Genomic DNA, 11,663 nt, shown 5'->3' with positions numbered 1-11,663 from the left:
AGCAAACAAGCACACACGAGAATATTCACCCCACGCTATTGCTCCCCGGCAACGGCGCCAGAAAAAGGTCTTGATAACCCACAAGTATAGGGGATCGCAATAGTTTTTGATAAGTAAGACATGCATAACACGGAGAATCCCTCACGCTTGCGCAACACGGAGAGCACCATAGGACAACACCAATAATAAAACATGCAACTCAAACCAATCACAATCATCAAATAGCCCATAGGACAAAACGGATCTACTCAAACATCATAGGATAGCCATACATTATTGGGAAATAATATATAGCGTTGAGCACCATGTTTAAGTAGAGATTACAGCGGGTAAAAGAGGGGTTACACCGCTGCATAGAGGGGGGAAGAGTTGGTGATGGTGGTGGTGAAGTTGTTGGTGAAGATTGCGGTGATGATGATGGCCCCCGGTGGCACTCCGGTGCCACCGGAAGCGAGGGGGAGAGAGCCCCCCTCCTTCTTATTCTTCCTTGACCTCCTCCCTAGATGGGAGAAGGGTTTCCCCTCTGGTCCTTGGTCTCCATGGCGTGGGAGGGGCGAGAGCCCTCCGAGATTGGATTCGTCTCTCTGTTTCTGCGTTCTCAGATTCTACCCTTTCACCGTTTCTTATATTCCTGGAGATCCGTACCTCCGATTGGGCTGAAATTTTGACACGATCTCTATCCGGATATTAGCTTTCTTGCGGCGAAAGAAGGGCATCAACTGCTTTACGGCATGGCCACGAGGGCCCAGGGCACGCCTGCCCCCTGGGGCGCGCCCCCTGCCTCGTGGCCCCCTCGGGCATCGTCTCGCGTGGGTTTTTCTTCCCAAAAATCACATATATTCCAAAAAAAATCTCCGTCGGTTTTTATCCTGTTTGGACTCTATTTGATATGGATTTACTGCGAAACAAAAAACATGCAACAAACAGGAACTCGCATTGGGCACTGGATCAATATGTTAGTCCCAAAAATAATATAAAAAGTTGCCAAAAGTATATGAAAGTTGTAGAATATTGGCATGGAACAATCAAAAATTATAGATACGACGGAGACGTATCAAGTACTGTCATGATCTCCATCGTCACCGGCATGACACTATGTCTCCATCATTTTGATCTCTATCAACGTGTCGGCACATGGTCGGCTCGCCAACTATTGCTTTTGCAACTATTGCTATCGCATAGTGATAAAGTAAAGCAATTATATGGTGCTTGCATCTTATGCAATAAAGAGACAACCATAATGTTCCTGCCAGTTGCCGATAACTTTTACAAAAACATGATCATCTCATACCACAATTTATATCTCATCACGTCTTGACCATATCACATCACAACATGCCCTGCAAAAACAAGTTAGACGCCCTCTACTTTGTGTTGCAAGTTTTGCGTGGCTGCTACGGGCTTCTAGCAAGAACCGTTCTTACCTACGCATCAAAACCACAATGATTTTTCATCAAGTGTGTTGTTTTAACCTTCAACAAGAACCGGGCGTAGTCAAACTCGATTCAACTAAAGCTGGACAAACAGACACCCGCTAGCCACCTGTGTGCGAAGCACAACGGTAGAACTAGTCTCATGAACGCGGTCATGTAATGTCGGTCTGGGCCGCTTCATCCAACAATAATGCCAAATCAAAGTAAGACGTTGCTAGTAAGCAGTATGAATATTATCGCCCACAACTCGTTGTGTTCTACTCGTGCATATAACATCTACGCATAGACCTGGCTCGGATGCCACTGTTGGGGAACATAGTATTTCAAAAAAATTACCTACGATCGTGCAAGATCTATCTAGGAGATGCATAGCAACGAGAGGGGAGAGTGTGTCTACGTATCCTCGTAGACCGAAAGCGGAAGCGTTTAATAACGCGGTTGATGTAGTCGAACGTCTTCGCGATCCAAGTACCGAACGCATGGCACCTCCGCGATCAGCAAATGTTCAGCTTGGTGACGTCCCTCGTACTCTTGATCCAGTTGAGGCCGAGGGAGAGTTCCATCAGCACGACGGCGTGGTGACGGTGATGATGAAGTTACCGACACAGGGCTTCGCCAAGCACTACAATGATATGACCGAGGTGTGTAACTGTGGAGGGGGCACCGTACACGGCTAAAAGATCAATTTGTGTGTCTATGGGATGCCCCATGGACACGTATATAAAGGAGGGGAGGGAAGAGGTGGCTGTCCCTAAGGGGGCGCGCCAGGTGTGGGGAATCCTACTAGGACTCCCTAGTCCAAGTAGGATTCCCCTCCTCTTTCCTATTCCTAGTAGGAGAAGGAGGGAAGGAGAAGGAGGAGAGAAGGAAAGGGGGGCCGCCACCCAACCCTAACCCAATTCAGATTGGGCTTGGGGGGCGCGTGCCACTCCTTGGCCGACCTCCTCTCTTCCACCACTAGGCCCATGATGCCCAATAACTTCCCGGGGGGGCGGTAACCCCCGGTACTCCGAAGCTCATGCGAAACGATCCGAACCGTTCCGGTGTCCAAATTTAACCTTCCAATATATGAATCTTTATGTCTCGACCATTTTGAGACTCCTCATCATGTCCGTGATCTCATCCGGGACTCTGAACAACCTTTGGTCATCAATTCACATAACTCATGATATGAATCGTCATCGAACGTTAAGCGTGCGGACCCTATGGGTTCGAGAACTATGTAGACATGACCGAGACACATCTCCGGTCAATAACCAATAGCGGAACCTGGATGCTCATATTGGTTCCTACATATTCTACGAAGATCTTTATCGGCCAAACCACATAACAACATACGTTGTTCCCTTTGTCATCGGTATGTTACTTGCCCGAGATTCGATCGTGGTATCATCATACCTAGTTCAATCTAGTTACCGGCAAGTCTCTTTAATCGTTCTGTAATGCATCATCCTATGACTAACTCATTAGTCACATTGCTTGCAAGGCTTATAGTGATGTGCATTACCGAGAGGGTCCAGAGATACCTCTCCGATACACGGATTGACAAATCCTAATCTCAATCTATGCCAACCCAACAAACACCTCTGGAGACATCTTTAGAGCATCTTTATAATCACCCAGTTATGTTGTGACGTTTGATAGCACATAATGTGTTCCTCCGGTATTCGGGAGTTGCATAATCTCATAGTCAGAGGAACATGTATAAGTCATGATGAAAGCAATAGCAATAAAACTAAACGATCATTATGCTAAGCTAACGGATGGATCTTGTCCATCACATCATTCTCTAATGATGTGACCCCGTTCATCAAATGACAACACATGTCTATGGTCAGGAAACATAACCATCTTTGATTAACGAGGTATTCAAGTAGAGGCATACTAGGGACACTCTATTTTGTCTATGTATTCACACATGTACTAAGTTTCCGGTTAATACAAGTCTAGCATGAATAATAAATATTTATCATGATATAAGGAAATATAAATAACAACTTTAGTATTGCCTCTAGGGCATATTTCCTTCAAATATGTTATGGACTTCATCCCTACGAACCGCTGGCTCCGGAGGGTGTACCTGCCTGGAAGGGTCGCCTTCATGAGCCAGCCACGTTCAAGGGGACGAGCTCCTAGGACCGGGCACGAGGAAGGATCTCGAGAGCCGCTTCGCTTCTATGTGCAAATCATGCACAAGGAGGATCTCGCCATGCTCATCATCCCTCCCAAGTTCTAAGAGGTGATGAGGTAGTGGCTCGTGCTGAAGACCAAGCGCATCGTCAGGCTGTCTGCAAATTAGTGGTGCGAATTCTAGGTGCAGGTTCAGACCTTCGAGGGGCAGATGGTGCTTGGCCGGACCTAGCACTACTTCTGTCGTCGTCACGGGATCGTCCCCGACGACCTCGTCGTGTTGCGCATCTCTGGCCTAGGCCTCAACGTTCAAATCTACAACCACGATAGCTCCATCGGGTGCAAGGTTCGCTGCAACCGGCACGAGCTGCATCGGTGACCCTGAAGTCGCCTTCTGAAGTAGTTTCCATGAACTCATAATTAGTTTGTTGCATCGGTGATCGGAGAACTTGGCGTGAACTGTTAATATTTTGTCCAGGGTTAAGCACCCTATGGTGAAGCAGGGGGCATGTGATGCCCCAATTGTCGTTAAATTTAAGTCCGGTTAGCAAATGTGTTGTTTAGTTGCTATTTATCTGCTCTTATCTGTTGTTTAGTTGATTGTTTATGCGATGTTAGCTTGTTTAGCTGCTAGTTTTCTGTGCTGTTTGTAGTGCTCTACCTGCTGTTGTGCCTAATGTGGTGGTAAGGCCACCACACTTGAATGGGGTGAACAGAACACAAACCTGTATGCATCCAAACAGTTGTGGGTTGCACCTGCTCACTCTTAAGCACAAATGCGGGCAACCAAACAGCCGGCCCTAAAGTGGCCATTAATGCAATGCAGACAACTAAACAACATGCAGATGTTGGTTTGTTGCCTGTTTTTGCTAAACCAGGCTGGATTGGGATGTGGCTCAAATGCAGGCACTTTTCACCCAATGCAACCAAACGTGCCCAAAGTGTAGTTCAAATTAGGAGCTGAAACTTTTTGAGATTGTACATCAAAGATGGATGAATGTCTGCAAAAAGTTTCATAGTTTTTTAACATGTTTTGTATCTTCAAAATGATAGATTTCGTTGATCTCATCTAAGGACGGATCCTATACAAGTCTTCCTCAGGAAAAAGACGAACAAGGGGCACGTAACACCAGGCAGGAGCCCCTTGAACTATACCATTGAATTAACAGTTGCCACAAAAAGTACATCGTTGAATTCATATTAAAACTACTCCCTTGTAAAGAAATACTTTCTTCGTCTCAAAATTCTTGTTTTATACTTCCTCCGTTCGAAAATACTTGTCAGAGAAATGGATGTATCTAAACATATTTTAATTCTAAATACAACCATTTTTATCCATCTTTTCGACAAGTATTTCCGGACGGAGGGAATATTTATCTACGTACGAATGTATCTAGTCAAGAATTTAAGAACGGAGGCAATATAAGCGCGTTTATATCACTACTTCAGTGATCTAATCACACTCTTATATTTCTTTACAAAGGGGTACTAGTTTCTAGTGATATATTTTTATAGCAAACATCTCATATAGTATTACTTTTATTGACAATCAAAGCAAATCTCAAAATGCAAATTAGGCCCTATATGTCCGAATGGAAGGAGCACACAAGTTTCAAGTTAGTAGATGTTCTTTCAAAAAAGTTTGTAGATGTTTACTTGGGATTTTGTCTAGACTTTTGATGGTATAATTTTTTTATTATATTTTGTGCGAAGTACACACTTAAAAGGGGGCATTGACATGAGAACACTGCTAATCGTCTTATTTCTGACCATCAATCATCCTCATAACAAATTGCATAGCAAGATAAACTTGGTGTTAAGACTCAAGAACAAGAGTAGAAAACATAGCATGTAAAAAACAGGCTAACAGTGCCCACCCCACCCAAACTGGTCAACTCATCTGCCAATAAGGTTACAAGTCAAGGCGCTACAAATGCAAGATATAGATGTCATGTGTAAGTATGCATCATGTAAACAACCACCTGGAAACACCTAACTTTTGTCAACATACAACATATCCCCTTAGATGACACCATTCTAAGATGCTGCCAAAATGTAGCTGCCGGGAGGCTAATGACCCGAGTAGTAGGGCACCGCACATTGCTGGAACTCCGGCCCCGAGCTCGACTCGAAGATATGCTGCGGAAGGGATAACTCGGCCTCCGGGAATTCAGCCTCGCTGCCTCGCTGCCTCTTTGCTGCCCTCTCGTGCTTCGGACTGAGAGTAGGAGAACCGGGATGACAGTTGGAATCTGCTGTTAGCAGCGGTTCATCGTGACATGGGCTCTTGATTGCTTCAGTCTGGCTTCCACTGTCTCTTTTGAAAGCTGCACCTTGAGATGCAGATTCAGATGTGGGTGCAGGAGTTGAGGGGTCTGTCCTCTCAGAGTCGGGGAACTGATCGCTCGACGCTGTGACAGTAGCTCCTGCACCAGGTGTTTCAGACTTTATACCACCGCCACCGAAACGCTGCTGCTCTTCTATGATTTTCTTAAGGTACTTTCCCTGTGCCTCGATTCGCAGCTGTAGCTGCCTTTGTACCTAAAGAAAATGTTATCAGCACATCTTATCATTGATCTCTACTTTATATAATTGTAGGTTATTGATGAACTTACCGCTATGCAAGCATGCAACTAATGCATCTGGTCAATTAAACCTAACTATTTACTTAATTTGCAAGTTCGGAAATATGAATGAGATTACAAACCGAAACGCAAACAATGTCTCTAATGCAGACTTCGCAGCCATTACTAGAAGAAGCGTGGAAGTTGACAATATTAGGAACGGACTTGCTTTTGCCTCTAGCTGACTAAAAAATTTCCTCTGTTTTTAGAATGGAAAAACCCATGTTTTTTAATTCACCACAGCAAATAAAGTATTTTACAAGCATTTGCGTTTGGACTGCTTTTGGAACGCAAACAAAAAACTTACTTCAAGCTGTTCATGCAACCGCTTTTGGACCTCCATCTGCAGCTTCAGGGCTTCAGATATCTGCATTCCACTGTAAAGAAAAAGGCTCGACGATCAAACGTCCCTAGGGAAAACTGAGGAAAACAGGGGAGCAGCATCAACTGAAAGACACTAATTCCAAAAGTGAAATTGAAGTCTCCAAGAAAAAGGTCGCTATACATTAGCAAAAGACTTGCCCCTTACGGATAGCATAGCATGGATAAACCAACAAAAAGCAACGAAATTACATCTTTCAAATAAAGGAAGATAAAAATGCATATGGATCAGTTTGAAGCTATATCAACGTGTTTTCGTTGCTGCGTAGTATTTGTGTACCTGAGGGTATTCAAGGCCAAAAATTGATGAACAGAATAAAATAAATTGAACACTTCCATTTTGCAGAAATTACTCATCAGTATAAAATAAGAGATTTCAATTAGATTATGGTTGCACCCTAATTTTTTCATGTTTCTAATTACTGAGGAACCACAGTTAGCATGTGTTTGTCGAGCAGCATGCAAACCTAAAGAGTGGTAAAATAAGTGAGTTGACTATGCTAGATGAATTTCTTAGTGCATTGTAGAATACGGCATACATTGCAGTACTTGCATCTCATGCCATGCCAGTCACAGTTTACATAAGTTACTGTTTAATGGAGATTATAACTGGTCATTATACATACGAGGATCCATCAAGTCCTGCTAGTGAATCCCCTGGATCTTTGTTATCAGCCTTGTTACCTACACGAGAGATACATATTAGGAAAGAACTGAAAAAAACATCACAATACCAAGTATATGAGAAGTGTGTTCACCTACCATCAGCTGAAGAGTCAGGAATGTACTTTGCTAGCCTGTATTTCTGAAAACAGTAATAGAGGAATTCAATATCAGAAATTAAGAGTTAATATATTGCCAAAGGCCAAGTGGCACTGTTAAACAAGATGTACCTGCAAGTGACTTTTCACATGGTATATTGTTAATCCCGGTGTACCCATAATTCTCAAAACTCCTTTAGGAGTTGCTCCTGTTGCATTTGAGGAATTCAAGTGTCAGCAGAAGCAAAGTTCAAAAAAAAAAGTGCCAGCAGAAGCATAATAAGCCTATATAATTACTGTAGCAAATAAAGGTGCGAATGCACATAACAGACAGATAAGTACAACCTAAGTACATTCTTACGTTTCACTTTTATAACATAAGAAAATACTGATAAAAGTTATTAATTGCTTAGATGGATGGAGATCCTCACCCAAGTGATTTGGAAGTCTTAAAAATCAAGCTACAATTCTCTCACTTAAAAGGGCTTCTTGCTTGGTACAATTCTCTCACTTATTCCAAGCTTATATGATGTTGTATTGAGATAATGTGACAGCTTAAAACCATATATAAGCTTTCTACTTAGAACAATGTTTTGAGTTCCACGGCATCATATATTTACATGCTATTGTCACTTTTAAGAATGTCTGGTATTTTCAAACTATACTAAAAACTTCACTAGATATAACAATGTCATGTAACATAAATGAATTAATGTAAAATTATATCACCTTTAGATTTCAAATAAACTACATTATCTAGTCCCATAAAGTGATTACACAGTAAGAAGAAATAGTATTCATATAAAGAAGTAATGAAGCACAGTTGCAGTGTGGATACGTACTATCAGGACCGCCAAGTTGAGTAACAGCCTCCACAAATTGTTCATGCAACTCATCTGTCCACCGTAAGCGTTGCCTCGCAGCCAAGCTAGCTTTGCTGTTTGGTCCATCATTCGAGCCCATGTTGTTTTCACCTGATTCCATTTGCTGCAGGTGAGCGACTGAGTTGCTACGATTAGACTCTAGTGCTGGTGGATATACTGTTCATCATCTAGGGAAAAAATGATGTAAGGAACCAAATAGAAAAAGCTATTTTATTTCCTTAGAGAACCATGCTATTTTAATAGAAGGGGGAGTCTGACATGCAGTGATCACCAACAATTTGCATTAATGAAAGTACAAAATATAACTACTTAATATGAAGGTGCCGTGACATATTTCACTCCCTATCTACTGAGAAAGACCACCAGCTTGCAACATGTATGATGATTTGCTAGGTAGTTAATGCCCTATTAAGACACCTCAAACAAAAAGCAGTAAGATATGGCAATTTTCATACAGAACCCGGGTACTTCAGGGAAGACTAACCACACATTGGATTTAAGACAACGGGGAGTGTTTAATTTAATTTAGTACTCCCTCTGTAAACTAATATAAGAGTGTTTAGATTACTACTTTAGTATTCTAAACGCTCTTATATTAGTTTACGGAGGTAGTACTAGATAATACTGAGAGCACTAACAGCCTACAGAGATGTCGTTTGCCATAGCAAACAGCTAAAATTCTCATATTCTACCCAGAATGCTAGAGGGAACAGCCATTTTCTGTTTTCATCCACGCTAATACCTTTATCTCATCATTCCACTGGTCGTTCTGTTTACAAGGCAGATCAATCAAATCATACAAGTCACAGAGGCAACACAAACTGATACTGGAATACTTGTGCCCACAGCTGGGACGGTGCACCATCTCATACTATTGCGATCCTGGATCAGCTCAGACAGGTCAATTTCATGGCCACTAAGCAAGACAAAACAGCACGGATACAAATAGGCGAGGTGGTGGCTCGAATGAGCCATTCTAGTCATCCAAGCGGCCATCAATTGCGAATAATCTAAAGAATCATAATAGAATGAGTCCCGCCCCGTTATGGACCAAAGGGGCTGCTGAAATTTTCAAAGAAACCTCTAGCCAAGGTTCCAACAAAAGTTTTTATTTCTTAACGCCAATTCATCCTACTAACGCTAGTACAGGAAATCGGTAGTTCCAAGAGTTTCTGTGTTCTCAACTCCTCCTATGTAAGAGGAATTTGCCACTTCATCCAAAATACAACCATGATGATGGTTGTTTGCTATGCTATCCCAGCCTCTTATTCTCTCATTAGAAACAACTGACCAGCGATACAAAATATGAATTCCATGGAAGCTCGCACTTTTATCAGGGCAAGAAGATGAGCAACCCCCAACATAACAGCTGCTGATCGCCAGGTTGTCGTCAGGGGCTACGATGCCCCAAGAACCCGATGAAAAACCATATGCCAGCCATCCCCCACAGAACGTGGGCCCACCATGTCAGCCTCACGAGGGCTCTTCTCGCCCCTTTCTTCCCCCAAATGGCCCCGACCACCCATGGAAACTACTTGGGCCAGGCAAGAGGTGGGGAAACGAGACAGGTAAAATTCGGGAATCCTCCCCGCGGCCAAAACAAATTGAAGAAGAAATTCGAGGATTTCTCACCTGCCAGGGTGGACGAGCCGTCCGAATTCGTGGCGGGAGGGTCGAGCCGGGGAACTGGGGACGGCCGGAGTGCAGCTCGGCCGGCAAGATCGGGACTTGGCGCGGCGGTGTGGACTGGTTGTGAGGGAAGATTCGTGGGTTGGCGATTTCTTGGTTTCCGGCGAGCAGTGGAGAGAGAATTCCACGAGATTCGCCTCCCACCTTCTCTGTCTGTGCTACCGGCTCGGAAGGACCAGATTTCAGCCCAAACCTGCCCAAGACAAACTGGTTTGCAGCTATTTTCAGTTAAGTCCTTGTATTATAAAGTTTTGTGTAAGACGCACTTTTGTTCAGTATGGTAACTTTTCTAGCTCAGCGGTATTCTGGGTCCAAAATCTTTCTTCCAAGACCCAATCTTGCTTTCCTGCTAACTGATCGCAGCTAAGATTAATGGATTATATACAAACAAGTAGTAACATGTCTGTAAATTTTGGAGTAGATAGCGAATACAGATTATATATAAACAATAGTAACAGGTCTGTAAATTTGGGAGTAGATAATGAAAACAGATTTCTATATAAACAATAGTAACAAGTAGGAGCGACGTTGTTGATGACGATCTGTTGCTGACGGTGATGAAGACGATGCTGAGTAGAGCCGCCTGACTTGGATGAAAGACGACCTGTAATGACGAACTCGAGCAGTCGGGCAGAATGCTTCCCAAAAATTTAATTTGTTCTCTCCTAGTGCAGAATTGCAAGAACGAACGGTTTCGGAGACCTGCTCTTCCGCACACCGTTGCACAGCGGCGTTTGTGATGAAGTAGATTACGATAGCGGCGCAAGTTACGAGATGAAGCAAAACCCTACGCGTTTTCGATGTGCCTTTGGCCGCGCCAGTAGCAGTACGTACAATAAGACCAAAGGCGGTATCGTTTCACAAGCATTACTCAAACTGATTTTTGGATTATAATTTGTTTACTTACAGAACAAGAAATATTTAACTTGTCTGCCAAGACATCAAAAAATAAACGACAAAAGGAAGTCGCGCCTCTATCGATTTGGCAAACCATTCGCGTGCATGTCGCACATGCACCGCCCCCGCCCGAGCCCAGCGAGGCGAGCGGGCGTGCTTGTGATCTTCTATTTCTCTCCGTCACACCCAACTAAGTGTGACATAGAGAACTCACTATATAAAGAGATCTCACACCTCCTCAACTAGCTATATGAGACTAAACTTTTAGCACCAACACTTATCATTTTTCATGAGCCTGGTTTGAGATTTCAGAAATTTCTCATGGGCTAGGCCCATTATTTCCAACATTCGTCGCATGTAAGTGAATCTAAAGTGGGTTTAGTGAACCCCGGATTGAGCAACATGACGTGACCACGATGATTGAGTACACATCATCAGCCGCGTGAATGTAGATGCAATCGGATGCCTTCATGAACCGTGCATGGTTCGTGACCCCGTGTCCGTAATATCGTAAACACGAGAGGTGTGGAGTGAAGATTGTGCAGGAAAGTCACGCAGCGTGCGCCCTACATCTGGAAAAAGGTTCAGCCCTTAGCTTAGCTTAGGTCTGGCCGGCCATTGGCCAATGGCATGCTGCGCCACTGCCCGCGTCAGATTAGATGGGACGCGTCCACGTGGCGCCTGCGGATCCGTTCAAACGCATGAAAATGGTCGACCGACCTATGCTGTGCATTTGAAAACGGACGAACGCCACCAAAACAGGAGCATTTTTCTTTTTCGCGGGGCGTTTTGTTTTTTCGGGAAAAAAGGAGCAGCATTTTTGTTGATCTGGCTGTCATGTTTCCCCAGAAGCGTTCTTGATTT

The 11,663-nt window shown here is 43.6% G+C and overlaps 1 protein-coding gene across 5 annotated transcripts; it reads right to left on the bottom strand.

The window, feature by feature from the left end:
- Positions 1-5,395: 5,395 nt before the first annotated feature.
- LOC125508990 (myb family transcription factor PHL7-like) lies at positions 5,396-10,127 on the bottom strand. Of its 5 annotated transcripts, XM_048673816.1 has the most exons (8): positions 9,846-10,062; positions 8,956-9,744; positions 8,172-8,303; positions 7,462-7,538; positions 7,331-7,373; positions 7,195-7,252; positions 6,495-6,564; positions 5,396-6,104 (listed from the first exon to the last, which is right to left on the bottom strand). In XM_048673816.1, exons 3-8 carry the CDS (start codon positions 8,290-8,292, stop codon positions 5,634-5,636), a joined length of 840 nt encoding a protein of 279 aa, XP_048529773.1. In that variant the 5' UTR covers positions 8,293-8,303; positions 8,956-9,744; positions 9,846-10,062; the 3' UTR covers positions 5,396-5,633. The 5 variants fall into 5 exon arrangements, with proteins under 5 accessions (XP_048529773.1, XP_048529770.1, XP_048529774.1 ...); XM_048673813.1 differs by lacking the exon at positions 8,956-9,744 and having other exon boundaries at positions 8,172-8,380; positions 9,846-10,127; XM_048673817.1 differs by lacking the exon at positions 8,956-9,744 and having other exon boundaries at positions 8,172-8,369; positions 9,846-10,105.
- Between the last annotated feature and the right edge of the window lie 1,536 nt (positions 10,128-11,663).

The sequence above is a fragment of the Triticum urartu genome, chromosome 5, assembly GCF_003073215.2.
Source record: "Triticum urartu cultivar G1812 chromosome 5, Tu2.1, whole genome shotgun sequence".
Classification (NCBI taxonomy): domain Eukaryota; kingdom Viridiplantae; phylum Streptophyta; class Magnoliopsida; order Poales; family Poaceae; genus Triticum; species Triticum urartu.
This window is presented reverse-complemented; position numbering and strand designations above follow the sequence as displayed.